Genomic DNA, 21,185 nt, shown 5'->3' with positions numbered 1-21,185 from the left:
CGTTTTTGGACAGATTGCAATGGCTAAACACTCAAGAATAAAACACGAAAAAAAAGAGAAACATAAAGTATATCCTGCTAGTGGGATGATGGAGAAGAAGTGAAGAGAAACAAAACTGAAATGAAAGGACATTTTGCACGCGCTGCCGCCTTAATGACGACGATTAAAATGCGCTCCACAAAAGTTGCGCCTCATAAGTAGAGCGCTGGGCAGAGCCAAAAGGTTGGGAAGGGGCGCGCCTGAGGTGGCGTGTGGGATGTGGTGGGTTGGTGAACAGCCACGCAGGTGCACGCCGGTCGCTAATAGGGGAAAAGTGGGGAGCGGTTGGCGGTTGGCGGTTGGGCCTGCTATAGGGAGGGAGGCAAAGCAGCAGCTGGGCTGGAATAGGGTGACACTTTGTGCGATACATGAAAAACTCATAAAGCAAAAAGGAAACAATTACAAATACAAGTGCACACACGCACGCACATACGCGCACACTAAAATGTGTGCAACGTGTATGTGTGTGTGCGAGTGTGTGTGTGAATGGGGGGGTCTGGAACTGGGACTTTGACTGAATTGCAGGCGAGAGTTATTCACAGATGTTTGAAGGATTTCTGTTACAATTTGTTTTGCGGCGCTTCGCTTTAACAAATACCTTGATGCTGTCGCAGTCGCTGCCACTGCCGCAGTCGGCGTCGCAGTCGATGTTTGTTGCTTGCTTTCCTTTTATTTCCTTTTATGGCTTTCCTTGTGCTGAAGAGTGAAATTGTTTCCGGCGCACTTAACGATGCTGCGCTCTGCTTCATCTTCCACGTCTGGCTGCTGTTACCCTACTGCTTGCCTCATGTGCCCCTGCCCGGCCCCGCCTACCTCCACTGCCTGCCCCACGCCCCTTCGCCATTCCACTTCACAGTTGATGGCAAACATTTCCGCTGCTCGTCGCATAATTTAATGCAAATACCCCAGCACAATGCCCGACCTGCCTGGCCCCTCACCTAGTCTAGTCTCTCGCTCTCTCCCTCTCCTTCTCCTCTATCTCTTCCACTAAATATCGATTTTAATAAGAGCACAATTTTTCTTTATGCATTTCACTGGCGTCTCGCCTTGTCCTTGGGCTGACCTTTACGTTAGCTGCAGCTCGCATCCCGTCGGGTCCTTGACAACAATTGCATTCGTTTTAGCATGCATTGTCATGACTCCGAAATACCATGTGATTTGTTGCCAGAAGTCGAAAGTCTTGAACTTATTAGACACTATTTTAACTGATTATCACCAGTATTTCATTCCCTTTATTGTATAAATTATTAAAAAGAGTATCGTCACTACTGGATGTAAGGAAACTTGAATATTTCGACGACACAGAGAAAGTTTTTTATTAGTAATGAAGCAAAGCGGAATTGCAAAGACTTAACTGATAGAGACCTTAAATACAAATGGAACAAAGTGGAATCATATAAAACATTGTAATGGAACATTGTTTCTTATTTGCAAATAAAATGAAATGGAATGGGAGTATGGTATATTTTATGTCTCAATAGAATGAACTAAAGTGACATCACTTAAAGCTGTATGTATACTCAAATTAAAATATATGATATGTATACATTAAAAGTCTGATGTGAATAGAAATTGAATGTCAGGAAATAATATAGACAAATTGAAGTTGTATTAAATATTTGCACAGATTTCTTATAATCGTAATGTAATAATCGGAATGTAGTGGAATGAAGTTAAATATATCGCTAAATATGTTGAACAAAATAAATTAAAACTCGAGCAGTTTTTTCGAATGCTAATTAATGTATATTCATATTTATTTATTATTTTAAATTTAAGAACGCATCTTAATTTAAGTACAACGAGATGAAATTCAGCTGGCTTACACTTCAATCAATATAATCATAATTGGATATTTCGAAAATGTCTGACATATTAATTAGCCGTAAAATGTGATATTTTGTATACGTCTGTAACAAGTTGTACAGATTTCGTTTATAATTCGCACTGGCTGTCAGATGGAAAAGTTTAAATGGGAAAGCTGTATGTGTATGTACATATATTGCGTAATGTCTCGAATTGCTTATTTAACTGCCGATTGAAATCGTTGTAAAAAATTTAAAATTCTGCTCGGCTAGTTGTAAACCTGAAACGCAGCCTGACCCCAAAATCCACTCGCACTTGTGAATTTTCACACGCAAGCAAACAAACCAGGCAGGATGTGTGTGGGTATGCGTGTGAGCATGTGTGTGTGTGTGTGTGAGAGAGGGAATTTGAAGGTTAAATAAACAGACACGTGGCACACGTGAAAAATACACGCAACACAAATGGACGAAAACCTATTGAATGATAAGTATGTAACTAAAAAACCTGCTCGAATTAGGAGTCGAAAAAGGGCGAAGGGCCCAGGAATAGTACAGGAAATAAAATATAAAAAAAATGAAATAAAATAAAAAAGAAAATAGAAAAATGTACAAAAATCGAATTTCAAATATCAGAGAGAGGAATGAAATTTAAATATGCGAATACGAAAGGGATAAGCGCAACGTTTTTATGCAAAACAGGAAGAAAAAAGAAGCATTTTTGCGCAGAGGGCTTATAGCGGATTTATTTTTGGCAACACGGTAACACAGCCCTCGCCCATTCAGAGCCAATCCTCCACAATCCCAGCGCAGGAAACACAGACCAGAAAACAAACACAAATACACGCAATCCAAATATTAACGTGCAGACTCTCAAATAGCAGATACAAATTCCAAATACGAAATTCTGCGAAATAGAACGTTTGCCGGAGTGGGAGGTGGACACGGAGGCGGGGTAAAGCTAGATGTGGGTAGTTTATATTGAGAAGAAGGATGCGAGGCACTGCCCGGGCTCAGAGCTGCATGGCATATATATTTTGAAAATCAAATGCGGTGCATGGTCCTAAGCTGACATCGAAATGGGAAAGCCAACAGGATTTCGAACGGGCATCTGAATAGTTATCGAACGGGTAGCCCTTTTCTCGAGTATATGCTCAATATGAATATGCAGACTTGAAACATTTTCCATCTTTCATATGGACAGCAAATATTTCTTAATAAAAGAATTATAGATTGCTTAAGCAGGAATCAATTGGGAACGTGACAATCATAATAAAACATGGCAGTTAAGTCTATCTAAAAGTTTTTGAACAAGTTTTCAGCAATCCATTAAAATTTGATAACATGTTTCAGCTGGACAGTTAAGTAAATGGCCAGCATTAAGAGTACCTACAAAACATTCATGTCGGAGAATCAGCTTAGAGATTTGTAAACTCCGTCTAACCCCTTGCCACTAACTGGGGAGCTACTTAGTGAGTGAGATTTTCTTTTCGCTTGCGGGTGGATGGACGCAGAACTGTTTTGTGATTTTGACTGTGATGTTGATGAAGTGCCAAGCAAAAACAGGAAGTAGAGGAGCGAGTGAAAGAAGTAAACGAATGTATGAGTGAGTGAATGAGTGAGTGATGTGGCTGATGGATGGATGGATGGATGGATGGAGGGATGGATGGATGGTAGTAAAGGCTCTACTCTCAAGAACCAAGAGCTTATTGGGCCAAACAAATATAGGTGCTGCATGCCATATACCCCGAGCCCTAGAGCAAGACCGTTATTCGATAAGTGTGCGGCGGGCCCAACAAAAATTACACGCACACTTGCCCGTTTTGCTTCACATGAAGTTGATGGATGACCCCGGCAACGCGTTGGTTGGGTCAACTGCTGTCGCTGACCACCATCGCTGGCGCAGTTCCCTGTTTGACCAGAAAAAAGCAAAGAGAGGAGTGAGGGCAGTTCCGTGATACTATGCACTTGATAAATGGCGACCATAATGAATGGCTGTCCTCTGGCATCTACACTCGAAATATAGCCAAAAGTTTAAAGTACATGAATATGTGAAAGAATATTGAATAATCTTTATATAATTTCCATTTCGTTGTTGCCAGGGCGATAAGCAAAGTGGATTGCATCAGCTTTTAGTTGCATGTGAAACAAAACATTTAAGTAGATAAATTTAAAAAAATACTATTATATCATGTGAACCAGTAAAACGATTTGGTGGGAACAATATGCCTTATAAAGTGACCCCAACGAACGAGGACCCTCTACTGCAACAGCATCGAATATAGAGAGAGAGGGTCGGGCCTCTAGCATTGAGTTGCAGTGCAGCCAATGAATCGAATTCATTTACATTTCATATTTATCTGACGGTGAAGTGAACAAGTGAACACAAATGCAACATAATCGTAATTACTTAATGCGCTCAACAATGTTTTGCCACTAAATTTCAGCTGAAATGCATCGTTAAATGCAACAGACGCTGCAGTCAGTGCTGCAGCTGCAAGTTGGAGCATCGCCAGCAATCAGCAACCCCGACAACCCCTGCTACCCCAGCTGGAGCATAGGCAATGATTAGGCTCTAAGTGAAAACATGTGGAGCGCAGATCTGTGGCTGTGGCACATGAAACATATGAAGCACTCGCGTGACTCATAAGGCCGCCAGATGGTGCAGCACGCATCATCGCCAGACTTGCAGGGCAAGGGACTGGCGATGGAGGGGAGGACGATGAGGAGGACGATGAGTATGGGGTCTCTCACATGCACATGCCGCCTTAATGGAGTGCACAGGTTATTCAATTTACATGCGAATCTGTTTTCAGTTCATGTTTTATGGCAAACACTAAATCGTAAATCAGGCATATTTTTTTTTTTGAAAACTCTTTAAAATCCTTTGTAGCTATTTCTAAAGGGGAGTATAAATATACTATTATCGTTTTTCAGATAATAAAACACAGCTCTAGAAATACACGAGGCCCAGGGCTGACAGCGCAGCAAATCACATCTAATCCAGCTGCCAAAAGCAAATAGACGAAGGCTGTGGAGAGGAGATGCTCTAAATTGCAGCTGAATCTTGTGGATTCTATTGTCAAATAGGATCGAACAAGACAGAAATACCTGTAGATTAAAGTTGTGATTTCTGGCTTACAAGCCAAGGGTGAAAAGTAAATGAGCAACAATAGTAACTGAATAATAAAAAAAATATATTAAAAATGCTTACATATTTAAAATGCATAAATTAATAAAACTATTTGCATTTCTGAAAAAAATATCTTATATTAATAATAAAAAAAATTGAATTTTCTCCTAAAAAAAAGTAATGATAATAAAAAATGACAAAAAAAAAAAAACAACAAATAATATGAAAAATAATATGTTACAAAAAAATAATAAAAAAACAAGTAAGAAGACTCTAGTCGAGACTGCTCGACTAGGAGATACCCTGAACCCTCCAAGCTGATATTCTTATCATTCTGCACTTCTTTTATGCACGCACACATACATACACATGCATCCACCCTCACGCGCCTGTGCTCTGCTAACTGCGCAGTAAGCAGCGACTGCGCTTGGGCTGCGCTGCAGTGTGGGCAATAGTATGAGAATTTATTTGATGAATAACTTTTTTTGTAGACATGCAATCTTAATGAAATTTTCAGAGCGTAATCATATGGTCAAAATGTGTGTACATTCCAAAGCACAAGTCTCTAGTACTTGAAATACGTTTTTTACAAATTGGGGGCGAAGGGGGCGTGGTATCCAAAATCTGTTGATTACAAAATGTTTGTATTCATCATATATATATACACAGTAAATCTGAAGTCTCTATGTCTAATAGTACTCCGATGAGGCTCAAAAAACAAAATCAATTTTTCGATTATTCTCGATAAAAAAGTTATCGGATGAGTTATCGAAAAAATAAAGCAAACTCGTACTGCGTATGGTATACACGAGTATGCACAAAAAATTTCAGCTCTCTAGCTTTTATATCTTCTGAGATCTCGGCGTTCATACGGACGGACGGACGGACGGACGGACGGACGGACGGACGGACGGACGGACGGACGGACGGACGGACGGACAGACGGACAGGGCTATATCGACTCAGCTCGTCGTCCTGATCAAGAATATATATACTTTATGGGGTCTGCGATGATTCCTTCTGCCTGTTACATACTTTTACACAAAAACATTATACCCTGATTTCCCATTTTCAATGGGTTCAGGGTATAAAAATGTGTTACAAAAAAAAAAAAAAAAAAAACAAGTAAGAAAGCTCTAGTCGAGACTGCTCGACTACGAGATCCCCTGAACCCTTCGAGCAACTGATATTTCAATAATAATTCGCACATACACACGCACACACACACACACACACGCATACAAACAAACACACGCACACACACACACACACGTATATACATTGAGCTTGGGTTGCGCTGCAGTGTTGGCGATATTATGAGAACTTATTTGTAGAATAATTTAATTTCTAGACGTACGATCGTAATGAAACTTTCAGAACGTAATCATGATGTATAAATGTATGTGTATACCGAAGCTCAAGTCTCTAGTATTTGATATACGAGTTCTACAAAGATGAGGGTGAGGGGATGGATTTAGGAGTGGGGGGTAAATTTTAACAAAAACCGAAATTGTATAAAATACATCTTTATATACATTTCAAATTTGGAGACTCTAGCTTGAAAGATGTAGGAGATATAATTTTTTAGGTGATCTTCGATAAGGTTTTTTATCGATAAAAAAGTATCGGACAGAGTTATCGTTTTTTAGTGATAAACTCGATATTCGCGCGATATATACGGACATTTTTAAAAAAAGTTGAGGTCTCTAGCTCTTATATCTTCTGAGATCGACGCGTTCATACATACGGACAGACGGACGGACGGACGGACAGACAGACGGACAGGGCTAAATCGACTCAGCTCGTCCCCCTGATCAAGAATATATATACTTTGTGGGGTCTGCCACGCCTCCTTCTGCCTGTTACATACATTTCAACAAAACCATTATACCCTGATTTCCCATTTTCAATGGGTTCAGGGTATAATAATAATAATAAAATAATAATAAAAAACAACATTAAAAATAAAATAATTTTCTTTTATTGTAATGCAATTGTGAAAGTTAAATTAACACTAAATAAATACATACATTTATAAATTGTCACTTACCTTAAAATTCGTGTGTAGCAATATATACTCTTATAAAATATCTATACATAACGTATTCATACGTACATATATATAACTGAAAATACAAAAAAAGTGTATTAGTAAATTAATAGAATACACTAGCTCTTTGACGAGATAATTTATTTGTTTTTTATTGAAGAAGTGCATTTAAAAACTGGAATTTGCTATTTTTTTTATTTATTTATTTATTCTCTTCAATATGAAATATAAAATTTGTATAATATAATATTGTTTTCCCATAAGAAACATTTGATGATATGTATGTGTATACATATCTCAAGCAAAGTATTTAGAATAAATTCGCTTATCCCATAAATTTAAAAACTCCAAAATGTATACATAATGCCCATCCTTTCTCCTAGAAACATATCCAATTTTTTTTTACGCACAATGGCCACAAACAAATTTTGGAAATTTATTCATGAAAGTTGGTAGAAATATATAATTTGTGTTTAGAATAGCTTCGTTAGGTCATAATGTGGAGCATTAGCAGTGCTCTAGCTGTGGGTGTGTGTGTGTGTGTGAGAGTGGGCGTGTGTGGGTGTGGATGGCTAAGGAAGCCAAATAGGCCATTAAAGCCAGATATTAACGCTACTGTATCTCTATGCAACTAAAACTTGCGCATGTTGATATTTAGCGGAATTATATATATGTATATATATATATATGTATAAATATATATATACGCGACAGACCCCACCAAATTATGCAAATGCGAGCCATTAGAGCGCCGCTCTTTATATGCAAATTAAATGCCGTGGAAATTTATACATTTTGCGAGAATAATTAGGTTCGTGTGTGAAGTGGCCACAATTAAGTGACCAGAAATGACGGCTGCAAACGAAATCTATAATTAAAGTCAAATAGACTTTGTAAAAGCCACTAACAGACGACAGCAAATGAAATTAAATTACATCCAATGAATGAATTGAATATTTTTTTCTAGTACGCCCTGTGCTCAGGGCTGGACAAAGCTCTAACACAAATATATATTTGGTAATTCTAATTTATGTTTAAGACTTCATTTCGTATGCCATATACCATTTACAGGGTATCTCTAGGTGATTCATTGCTTAGCTCGACCATTGTTATTTATTTAATTGTACTAATGCTGCTTATGCGAGGCACGTTCGAGGCGTGGTCATGGGAACGGGCTGATATGGCCACTACTTATGTCCGCATATGCCCACTTCAAATACTATTTGAATACTCAACCTCTCCCAAAAAAAATGAAGAAGAAGCACACAACAAAACGAATGTCCATTGCGACGTGTTAATTATATTTTTGACAAATTAATTTGATATTCGAATGGCAATGTGCACGTCATTCAAATTTGAATTGAACATAAAAAAGAAAACAAAATTCATTTTAGACAATTATAGAAACATCAGCTGAACACACATGCGATTATATGCATGCATATTCATTTATTTTCCAATTATATTTGTTTCACAAACATATCGATCAACTCTATTTCAATTATAATTTGAATCCTTGAACAGACATGAATATTGTTTTTCTTTTTACTAATTTTGCTTGTTTTAAAACACAAATGAAAATGCTACAAAGTGATGATTTAACAAATATAAATATATAGTTTCGTAGAAACTTTGATAAAGAATTTGATTGTTAAAAGCTTTATATTTGTTGTTCTTCATTCATTGCGCAAGTGTATTATGGAGCGGTTAGCTCTACTGGATTACGAAAGGCTCACTTGTTTATTATGATTATTATACTATTTTTCTATACTATCTCCGCGCTCTCTCAACTAATCTCGGCTTCGATTATATGGGCCTATGGGCTATTCATCCTTAAACGCTGATGTTCCAACAAGTTCCCAAGTCTCAGCGTCATATTCAAAGCAACCTGTGGTCACATTGAGATAATATTTATTGGTAATGAATTTTTACTTTTAAAAACATACAAAATACATTATTATCAATTCGATTTAATGGTCTTTTCAATAAGCTGCACTTGGAGTGGTAAACCTTGTATTATTATTATTTTTCGATTATTTTCTGCCACTGCATAAAATCTGCAATCTGCTCGTACCGCATTAGCATATACTTAGCTAGCTAATATTTGCACTTGATTGTTTTATACCCTGAACCCATTGAAAATGGGAAATCAGGGTATAATGTTTTTGTGTAAAAGTATGTAACAGGCAGAAGGAATCATCGCAGACCCCATAAAGTATATATATTCTTGATCAGCACGACGAGCTGAGTCGATATAGCCCTGTCCGTCTGTCCGTCCGTCCGTCCGTATGAACGCCGAGATCTCAGAAGATATAAGAGCTAGAGAGCTGAAATTTTTTGTGCATACTCGTGAATACCATACGCAGTACGAGTTTGCTTTATTTTTTCGATAACTCATCCGATAACTTTTTTATCGAGAATAATCGAAAAATTGATTTTGTTTTTCGAGCCTCATCGGAGTACTATTAGACATAGAGACTTCAGATTTACTGTGTATATATATATGATGAATACAAACATTTTGTAATCAACAGATTTTGGATACCACGCCCCCTTCGCCCAAATTTGTAAAAAACGTATTTCAAGTACTAGAGACTTGTGCTTTGGAATGTACACACATTTTGACCATATAATTACGCCCTGAAAATTTCATTAAGATCGTATGTTTACAAACGAAGTTATTCACCAAGTAAATTCTCATACTATTGCCCACACTGCAGCGCAGCCCAAGCGCAGTCGCTGCTTACTGCGCAGTTAGCAGAGCGCGGGCGCGTGAGGGTGGATGCATGTGTATGTATGTGTGCGTGCATAAAAGAAGTGCAGAATGATAAGAATATCAGCTTGGAGGGTTCAGGGTATCTCCTAGTCGAGCAGTCTCGACTAGAGTCTTCTTACTTGTTTTTTATTTGTATGTGGAGTTGGAGGTTTCTTAGATTGCTTTACTTTCAGCGAGTAATTCGTGCTTCCCGGTTCGCTTTCCCCACTTCCTGCTCGGCACATAATACATAACATATATAAATCGAAAATATGAGAAGTGCTCGTTGGCTGAGCCCCGAGGAATTTGTTGTTAAGTAGCGACCAGTATGCTGTGCTTCCCTTGTTTTCCCACATGCTGGATCAAGTGGACGAGGGGAGCGAAACAATGCAACTGGGAGCTGGATGATGGGAGACGGGACATGGGAGCAGGGAGGGGAACAGCAGCAGAGGGTCGAACGGGAACAAGCAAATGGTGTAGCTGTTGTTATTATTGTGCGGATTAGTGTAGCGGGGTTTCGCCGGGCAATGCAATAAATTAAAATAATGTTTGCTCATTTAAAACTTAGGGGCAGGCTGTCGCTTTAGAGAGCTGCTCTGCCGGTGCTAGTAGGTACGCTAGGCGGAGAGAGGGTGGCTAGGGGCAACGCATTGCCATAGTAGAACAGGGACAAGTGTTTACTTGTGCGCCGTTAATTTGTTTTTACGACACTTGTTGGTGTTTATTATTTCTGTTTGCAGCTCCCGCGCTGTCGGTTAGTCATGGAGCCGAAATGAACGATGGAATGGGGGGATAACAGCCGCAGCAGCAGCAGCAGCTATGCTCTATACTCCCAGGAGGCCATTGGCGGCGGGAGCTTAAGTAGTAGTAGGAACAACAGACAATTAGATAATAACAAATTTCAGCTCCATTGTTGACACTCTAGAAATGTGAAAATACCCCAAATGGAACCAGCACACAGATGAAAACTTCAAGTGGGAACGAACACACATACAAATAAATGTATATACATATATAAGTAGCATATAGAGCCTTTTCCTTGCAAGTTAACTCTGCCGCAGATTAACTCGTCATGAATCTTAATTAGCAAAAGAAAGAAGAAAAAAATTAAGTGAAGAGGGACTGTTGCTGCCTGACGTGGTGAATTGTTTGATGGACAAGCAACACACAGACTCATTACGCAAAACCTAGAGCTCCGATTCCATGCCCAAGACCAAAAACCCATGCTCAAACCCTATCCCATATAACATACGAGGAACAAAAAAAAACAAAAAATGAAATAAGAATGATGGTACCAGAAGAAGAAGAAAGAGATTGTTTTGAGAACAACAACAATGACAACTTGAAATAATAATGCAAAGCATAGCCAAAGCGAGAGAATGAGAGAGCGAGAGAGAGAAAGAGAGCAAGCGCGATGAAAACAAAGACCAAACATTTAAAGACCAAACTGTGTACAAACAAGGGCATCCAGTTTTTTCTTCGGATTTAATTTTTTTTTTTTTTTTTGAGTTTGTGTTTTTTTCTAGCCCAACCTTTTTTAAAATCAAAACAAACGAGCGTGGAATGAAGGAATGAGCGCTAAACGTAAACAACACAACACACACCCCGTCGAGCCAAACAACTGTATCTGAATCTAAAGCCAAAGCCAAAGCTGTAGCTGTAGCTATAGCTATAGCTGAAGCTGAAGCTGAAGCTGTTGCTGTGTATCTGTATCTGAAAGCTGAATCCAAGTCCACAACTCGCCAGCGGGAGTAGGTGTAACTCCGGTAGTGGCCTGGCTTGGCCTGGCCCAGCCGCAAATGAGCCCCAAGCAAGGCGAGCAGGAGAACCAGTTCAGCCAGTTGGCTGCTGCCCCGTTGCCATTGTCCGGTCGCCCGATTGCCGGCTGTCTTGTTATTTTTTTATTTACTTTCTGCTTCTTTTTTTGTTGTTGTTGTTTTTTGCATTTTCATAATAATAATAATAATAATAGTAATAAAAGAGAGCTTAAAGATCAACATGTGGCGATATCGTCGCACAAAATACGTGTATTCCACGGGCGCAGTGCCCTCACCCAAGAGTCATCATCAACAACAACAACGACGACAACAACGACGACAACAAAGTTGCAGCGCAACAGCCACAACAACAACAACATCATCACACAGCTTCCACCTGGTAGCCTAGCATAAAGAGTCAATCCATAATCCATTAGCCTAAAGATACAAACTAATAGTATAAATATATATATGTATAAATCGATAGGTATAAAAAAATATATATATACTTTTCAACAATCTATAAGAAAAGTCGTAAGCAGGAAATAATGACTAGTGTAATACTAATTAATAGCTTTACTTTACATAAATCATAGTTATACTTGGATTAGTGAAGCTAAAAATTACTAGATTATATTCACGATATGCAGACAAAACACAAGCACGAGTACTCTAGACGAATAGACTGGACTAGAGATACACTGAATACCCTATATAAAATAGCAAATAATAAAAAACAACTTTTTGTCTTTTAATTTCGCCAATTATTTAATATAATATTCACAAGATATCTTAATATTAAAAGAAAAATTAAAAGTTTAATACAATTTATCAAATATAATTTAAAAATATTGGCCATCAATGCACAACAAACTTAATTCACATATTATATATTTTATGTCGAACAGTGTAACATGTAATACGAAATATCAATAAAAATAATTCAGCCACATTACAATAAATAAAATGGCACAATAAATTTAAGTTGTGAGCTCAACTGCGATTGTGACTAATCACAAGTATCAACGTTGCCTATAGCAAGATATATATACTTATATACATACACATATATTGTTGGGCGACAGAAACTGGAAAATTGTCAAGCCCCATGACCTCAGTTCGGTTAGCAACAATAATGCTGAAGACGGGGCGAACGCAACTGCGAAGCCCTATATGATAGAATTCAATGGGGCAGGGAAATAAGCGAAAGCCGAAATGAAAATATTTCATCAAATGAAAGTTAATCATAGAAACGCATTCAGTAGATTTTACTGCGAAGCCCCGCAATGCCATCAAAATAAGTAAAGCAAAAGACATCATGACGCCCACATCTTTTTCGCCTCTCTGCCTTTTGCCTATGCCTCTGCCTCTGCCTCTTCCTCTGCCTCTGCTTCGCCTCCCTTCTTTACGTTTCATTGTGTTCTTTAAACAATTTAACAAATGCCACTAACGTCAATTGGAAGGCGTTCGAGGCACGTTCGTTAATTAAATTAATTGTGGCGTCTTTTGCCGATGTTGATGTCGCCCCTTATGCTACTTATGACCAGGCCAGACCCGGCCCGACCAGACCCAACCCAGGCCGACCCGGCCATAAGGCAAATGCCGGCATATGTAGAGAACTGACCTACAAGCCGGGCCCCTCTCTCCGCGCTCTCACATGCCGCATGCCAATGCACTTCCACGTCTTTCAGCATTTCGTACCCCTATACCTAAATGACAGACCAGTAACTGTCACCGTCATTCGTTGATTTGCTCTAATGTCTGCCATAAAAAACATAATAGAAGAACATGTCTGTCTAACGAATAGCTGACAATTAAATACACTACATTTGTGCGTTGAGAGTGAGTATATTGGATTAAGTATATGTATAATTGTATAGAATAAACGGTACGATAAAGAAAATATCTTTGTTATTACGGAGAAGGGTATTTCTATATATATATATATTTCTATATATATCTTTTACTCGATTGAATTGAATTATAATAGATATAATAGTTTCTTCAAATGTAGTTTTGTACATTTTCTGTAAATTAATAGAAATAAAAAAATTTTATAAAATATGTTTATATCAGGGACCGTAACGATTATAATTTTTATAGCAAAAAATTAAAAAATAATAATTATTTTTTGATAAATAAAAAAAAATTATATTTAATTATAAACGATTTTTATGATAAAAATCAAAAATAATAATTACAGAACAGTTTTTATATAAAAATCAAATCATAACTCTTATTTTTGATTTTTATTATAAAAGTCAAAAATAAGAGTTATGATTTGATTTTTATTATAAAAATTGAAAATAAAAATTGAATTGAAATATCTTTTGAACTAAAGGAGCTAGATCATAAATTTTTATATATATGTAATCTACGCATTAATACCTTTGATTTGATATATAATATGTATATATATTTAACTATATGCTATAAACTTTATATATGGGATAATTTTTAAAGAAATTGTCATTCTAAAAAAAAAATAAAAATTCGTGTGATAAACAAGGATTTTTTATATGTTTATCTATATATGTAAAGTTTTAATAAAATATTTTTCAAATTTTTTCGAATTGATAAAAATTTATAATAGAGATTAAACTATATGCCTATTTTTATTTTTAGATGTTTAAAAATTTATTGGATTTAATTAATCGATTCTTTCTTGTAGGTGTGATGTAGAAAGTATTTCATAAACTATAATATCGAGACGTGTAGACGGATGACTGACAGATGTAGAAGATGAGATTGACTATGCTATACAATACATCGCGTTCAGGGTTATATATACTTGATAGGGTCGATAGCAATTGTTTCTGCCTATGGCATATATTACAAAGATTAAATTCACTCTCAATTCAGATTTACAATGATTTTAGGATATAAGAACGTTTGATTCAGTTTACATTGCGCACATTTTAGTTGAGAATTCGCGTAAGCCCCTTTGGGGCAGGCGCCTCGCTGACAGCTTCTACGTTGAGCGCTGATGTTGATGTTGATGGCGATGTCGATGGCAGCATAAATTAGGCACAAACTAATTAAATGCGTTTCAATTGAAGTTGCAACTGACAGCGGCAACAGCAGCAGCAGCAGCAGCCGCAGCCACAGCAACGTCAGCCGCAACGAGCTAATGAGCAGAATGCTTGCATGTGTCTGTGTCTTGCAAATACACGTACTCAGTTCGTAGCTGCATGTGTCTGTGGCTTACAGCTTACAGACACACGTACTCACTCGCCAAGTTGGTGGCGTAAACACGTTCGTGTTCTCGATGCTCTGGCAGCGTCTATAAATTGCAATTCGCCAAACTCTTTAGCTACGTTCTCTTTCTTTTTTCATTTTTCCCCCATCGATTAGCTTATGTTACTCGCAGGCATAAGACTTTAAGAAAATCGACCGGAAAATAAATGTAAAGCTAAAGCGGTTTATTTTCTGATAGAATGCTGCAAATATTTTTGTTATTTGTTAAATGCAAACGAAAGTTTGACTTTGTATTCATGGACGCACTTATATTAAGAATACTGAATATTGGATTTAGTGTAAGGCTAAGATTTAATTTATGATGTTGAAAATACTCCTTTTATATCGTTTTTCCATTTTAATAATTAAATATTATTTATTTTAAGTAACTGAATATTATTTTTGGAGTTTTATATACCGCAATTTATGTTTCTATTCTTGTTTTATTATTTTCTATTATTTGTGTTTTATTACTATTTATTATTATTTTAGTTTTCACTCTGTAGGCTCATTACTAATGTTTACTGGGCTACGCGTTCCGCTAGCAACGAATTTGTAAATTTCGTTTGCTGATTGTCAATTTTCCAAATGACTTTTTCATTGCCTACTTTTCACTTGCAAAACTTTTCCGCTTTTGGCAACAATTAAAAGCGCTGACTCAGCAGCGGCAGCGGCAGCAGCAACGGCTGCCGTCGCAGTTGGCCCGTTCCAAAACGGTTGGCAACAGCAGCAAATCAAATATGGCCAAAAACGGAAAGTCAGCCAAATGTCTCAGCCAGGCGGCACTTGAGGGCCAACAAACTTTTACCCCAGAGCCGCCAAGTCTGCCAAGTCTCTGTAGCTGTTATTATTGTCATCATCGTCATCATCATCATCATTATCATCATTATCATCATCGCCATCATAATCATTGTTATTGTTGTTGCCTGCTCTTGGATCATAATGACACACATATGAGTACTCCAGCGAGTAGAGACATAATTACCGCGCTGAACCGAACCCAAGCGACCAAAAATGATCTCTCGTCTGACAGCTGACGGAGCTGCTAGCTGGTAGCTGGTAGCTGTTAGCCAGAGCTGTTGACTGATTTATGAAAGACACTTTTGCAAGTCGCCCAACTTGATTTTTTAGTTTTTTACTTTTTTGAGAAACCGTTACGGCTCTGTGCTCCAACAAGTGTCTGTCTCTCAATCTGTCTCTCCATCTACATCACCATCTACCTCTCTGTCTGACAGTCTCTGTCTTTGTCTCTGTCTCTGTACATATATAAATATATGTTTTTATTTTTATGTGTGTGTGTCTATCAATCTTTCTATCTATCCATCCATCTATTTGTCAGCACATTCACCGAATCTTTTGTCTGAATACCCTTTATTTCAAACAGACAGCAAGGTAGATTAAAATTAGTTCTTATCAATTCAAATAGAAGAAGCGAATCAGAAAGTTTTCTTTAAAATTTATGCTTTGGTACCTCAAATGTGATTTCTGGAACATAATTAAGTTTAATAAAAAATTTAAATTTGTAGACAACAAACACTTTTGTTTAGTCTATTTTCCATTTCGTTATTTAGTCATGGACATGGGATTAAATTTATGAACCTTTTAAAAATGTAGAAAGATCAAGCGACGGATTTGTATTCCATTTACTAGGCAAGACTTTGATTTAGGCAGAGTGTTTGCTGTGCGGCTTCATGCATAGCTAGTTGAAGGTTTTCTCAATTTTGGTCTATTACGAATTGAAGTGTTTTGTTGTCTCTGAGCTGTTGTTGTTTGTTGCCAAGCACCCAAATGGCTCAGTTTTCCGTTTCTGTTTCTGTTTCTGTTTGTGGCTGTCTTCTTCTCCGTTTACGTGTACGTCTACGTCTACGTCTACGTCCGCGTGTCCGTCTCGCCTGGCCTGCTGACCTGGCCTGAACTGAACTGAACTAAACTGAACTGGGCTTTTACGTCTGGCCAGACCAGTCGTCTCTTTGGCTGGCTGCCTGTTTTCTGTTGTTTGGCAATCACGATCGTTAGATCTCAGCTTTCAAAGAGTCGTGGCCCAGTTGCTGGCTGCCGGCTTTCCGCGCGAGTCTAAACTTAATTGTCAGCCTAATGGTAATGTCTGTCTCTCTGCCGCAGCCACGAATCAGCTGATCTGCCGCTGCGGCTGTTTGCCTGCCTTGATGACTGTTGCCTGATAATGATGAGTAAGCGCTTTTAATGGCTGGATGCAAAAAGAAATGCTTAGAACACCGCATCCGTACTCCGCATGGATTCATGTGGCGTTTCACTAACAAAGCGTATAATTATATTTGTAAGCAGAACGGCCATCAAGTTCAACTATATTTAAATAAAAAGCAGCTGTGCACATAAACGTATACACACATAGCACATACATATACATATATAACTGAAATGAATCTCGGACTATTAATTATAAACAATAATAAAAATATCTACCTATAATTTAACTTATTTGTAATTTGCTTCATTTGTTTAGATATTCTGTTATACATATAATTATACGAATTATTTTCTCCTAAACATAATTTATTAATTAATTTTCAAACAAGATTCCAAGATTAATCAAAACTAATTGAATTTGTTTTCAATGAAGACTTGCTTCAGAGAACGTTCTCTGAAGAATGATCAATCTTGTTTTGAACAAACTTGCTATGACTGATCAAATTTCCTTGACTGATGTCGAGACTGATCTAACTTATTCCAAAGACTGATCAAACTTGATATCGAGACTCTTCAAGCTGGCTTCTGTGACTGCTCAAACGATATATGAAGACTGATCACACTTGATCAAACTTATTCCCAAGACTGATCTAGCTTGCTTCCGAGACTGTTCATACTCCCTAGGCTGATCAAACTAGCTCTGAATGATAGCCGATACTGATCAAACTTGCTCTCTGAGCTGATTAAACTTCCTGTCAAGTCTAATCAAGCCTGTTTAAGATTGCTATTAACACTATCAATTTTGATCAAGACTGATCAATGCTGCACACATGGCTGATCGAAGTTTCTTTTAAAAACTGATCAAGCCCGCTCATACAACTGATCTAACTTGCTCTCAAGACTAATTAATAGGCTCATCAATGCTAATGATGCTTGCTATCATCATCAATACTGACTCACATCAAATAGCTAATTACCTTATTGAAGTTGTTGGACGGTTATACATTGGAAACAAAAAATGTAACATGTATTTTTAACAACACTTCATATTTCGATAATAATTTATAACATTTTTTGCCGAACTCCTTGCATTTATTTTTATCCAAAAACCTATAAATAATACACATTAAAAAGTACTTGAGTGTTTGCATTTTCTTTCAAAAGTTAAAATAGGTTTTAACTGTTAACAAAACTTTTTTCTGGTTTAAGTTATGTTTATAAAACACTGTCTGAATTTCATTTCTTAGATCGTTTTACCCCTTTCAGCAGAAACAACTGTCAGAACTGTGTTTTTATTTTCGTTTTTAACAAATCTTCATAATTTAAATTTAGTTTAATCCTCTGGAAACTCCGTTCAAAAAAAAAAAAAAAAATATTTCTAAATTATTCCATAGTGTTTTCTGCTTTTTTTAATTCGTATAGGAAATTGGTTAGCAAATATAACCTTAAATAGAATGCATTCACACGGTTCTTACTCACGGTCCGGGGAGTCGAGACTTTCCGGCGACTTTGAAGACCCACGTAAACGTGGAATCTTAAGAAATACAAGCTGCTACTCCTATCGGCAGCAGCTGCAGAGCAGCCAGCATGCCAACATGCTGCAGGGCCTGATGATACTGACGGCCATGGCCACATTGGTGTTGGTGCTCTGGCTGCACAGCATGGAAAGCACGTCGGACGACCAACTTAGCCTGCATTCGTGCATATCCAGCTCACTGAGTGCCCTCTGGCTGGGCGTATCGGGCATCCTAGGTCTGGACACCGTGGCGAAAAGTGCTAGCATCCAGTACCCGGATCCAGATTCGCCACATGCCTTTCACTGCAGGCAGAAACTGGACACGATGCGCATATTCCGTCAGATCAGCAAACAGGTGATCAACCAGGAGCAGGCACTAGCGCGCCTGGAACGCGCCGCCAAGAGCAACAGACCATTGCGATCGGTGGCTCTGCTCGGTCCACCGGGCGTGGGCAAAACACTGACCGCAATGGTGTTGCGGCAACAGTTTCCCTGGCCGGAGAACGTGCACAGCTACTCGTGGAGCACCTATGTCCCGGACGACGCCCACAAGTTCAATGTGATACGCAACTTTGTGGAGCAGCTGTCCAGCTGTGGCCAAAATCTGCTGATAATCGACAATCTGTCGCCCTGCGACTACAGCTTTGTGCCCCTCTACAACAAGCTGCTGCTGGAACGAGAGGGTGACGCCTGCAAGGCGGCTAATCAAAGTGTGCTGGTGATTTACATATTCAATCTGGAAATGCAATACTATTGGCAGCAGTACGAGCTGCTGCAGCAGCTGCCCATGGACACGACCATCATCAACTATCGGCCGTTCGGACGAGCCGAAGTGTTGGACTGTCTGGAGAACGAGTTGCGCTTGGAGCAGCGTACGCTGGACTCGAAAACAATCTCCCACATCGTTGAGGAGGCGATGCTCGATGTCGACGACGCGGGCTGCAAGCGCATACGTCCACTCCTGATACAGCACGGTCTCTCGGATCCACGTTTTCGTCCACATCATTTGTCTAAAATTTTTACGTAGTCAACTTCTTCAAATTTTACCGTATTAATCATCCCAGTGTACTTCACCGGAGGCCAATAAAATATAAAGAAACTGTCTAGCTCTAAGGGTCTATGATGTTTATATTTATCTAACATATATAGCTTGGAATCGAGAGGACAGATCTTTGGTTTCCACTTGAGTCAAAATACAATAAAATCTAAAAAGTGAATGTCGTAATTGCTATTAGCGAGGTCAATTTATTAAGAAAACAATTCTTCATATGTTGTTCGTGTTGTAAATATCATATTTGAGTGAGCTTAAAATCTGGCAAACGTTTAGAAATTTGAAGGGTTTTCTTGAATATGATTATCATTAGAGCTGCAAAGCCATTTGCAGAACTTTGCGTAGAGTATGTAAACGATATAGAAATTTAATTATAATTATATTATTTTTAATTGAATGCTAAAAAGGTAAATTCACATGCTTGTATTATAATTTTCAGAAAATGCCATAAGAAAAAATTATATAACATCAGCTGAGCTCTACATGATTTGGTATTCAGTTAACTAACTCATGCTAAAATCAAGAACTCACACAGAAAAATTAAATGTATGAACTAGACTTGAAAGATGTTTTGTGTGTGGTAGATCTTTAGAGAAAAGTGAACGATGCATGCTCTGCCCTAATGAAGTTTGTACTTGCTTCTTATTATTCCAGTCTGGCCTCTGGTATCGTTCATGGCATATCTTGAGTGAAGTGCGACGAAGAGGTGACTCAAGTGGCCAGCATTGAAGTGCGGCCCATGCAAACGACAAGAGTAGATTCTGAGACGAGGGCTTGCAAAGCGAGAGACAAAGTAAGTGAGAGGGGGACAGAGAGAGAGAGAGAGAGAGAGAGAGAAGCGCGCTCGCGCTTACATTACGCACTGCGTTAAGTACTGAGTGCTTAGAAATATTTGTCTATCACTCGAAATTCGGAGGTTGCTTCATCATCATCATCATCATCATTATCGTCGTCGTCGTCGTCGTTGTCAGCACATCATAACTTCAAGTATAGAAAAGTGCCTTGATTTTGTTTCTGGCTTCGCCAACGTTTCGCTACAATGGAATATTTTCTGAAGCGCTACAGCCAAAAGTGAGACATCGTAAGACATCATGATAAACAAGATGTGTGCGTGGAGACTCCTCTCCTGCTGCTACGCACGAGATTATGTGTATATAACACCTATAACAGGCTTTCACTGTCAGGAACTTGGCAACAAGCTTCCGCTAAGTGCGACAATTGAGAGAGAAAAAGTTTGCAATTAAGCTAATTTGAATTGTAGGCTAAGCCCACAGAATTAAGCATTTAAGTACTTCAAAATTCCCTTTCATGATTTTAATTAAACACATTTATTTATATGCATCTTATTAAAAAGTTAATTAAGGGAAAAAGTTTAAAATATTTCTGTAATATATTTCTCTATATATAATTATAATTATTTATTATTGAATTCAAATAATTAATATATATCAATATATAGCTGGTTCAATCTAAAACAAAAAAGATTTTATTTAATATTAATATTATTATTTAATATTATTGTTTTTATACATTAGCATTGTATTCAAATATACTACAAAATAAATGAATTTACATAATATAGTATATAAATTAATTTAAAATTGAACTGAACTGCATTGAAAATAAAATTTACATTTCATTAATTTAGAGACTTGAATCGAATCCAACTAAACAGGTTG

General features: G+C 37.8%; 1 protein-coding gene and 1 long non-coding RNA gene across 2 annotated transcripts; one reads left to right on the top strand and one right to left on the bottom strand.

The window, feature by feature from the left end:
* Positions 1 to 5,904: 5,904 nt before the first annotated feature.
* LOC149091486 (uncharacterized) lies at positions 5,905 to 6,914 on the bottom strand. The gene is made up of 2 exons (XR_016196725.1): positions 6,845 to 6,914; positions 5,905 to 6,008 (listed from the first exon to the last, which is right to left on the bottom strand). It is a non-coding gene; the product is annotated as an uncharacterized LOC149091486 (long non-coding RNA).
* An 11,221-nt stretch (positions 6,915 to 18,135) lies between these two features.
* Positions 18,136 to 19,687, top strand: LOC108650290 (uncharacterized). The gene has a single exon (XM_018099408.3). The coding sequence runs from the start codon at positions 18,394 to 18,396 to the stop codon at positions 19,480 to 19,482; it is 1,089 nt and encodes a 362-aa protein (XP_017954897.1). The 5' UTR covers positions 18,136 to 18,393; the 3' UTR covers positions 19,483 to 19,687.
* The last annotated feature ends 1,498 nt before the right edge of the window (positions 19,688 to 21,185 follow it).

This window comes from Drosophila navojoa, chromosome 4, assembly GCF_054131105.1.
Source record: "Drosophila navojoa isolate 15081-1374.11 chromosome 4, UAZ_NAV_1.0, whole genome shotgun sequence".
NCBI lineage: Eukaryota > Metazoa > Arthropoda > Insecta > Diptera > Drosophilidae > Drosophila > Drosophila navojoa.
Note: the sequence above shows the minus strand (reverse complement) of the source record. Positions and strands in the feature narration are given on the sequence as shown.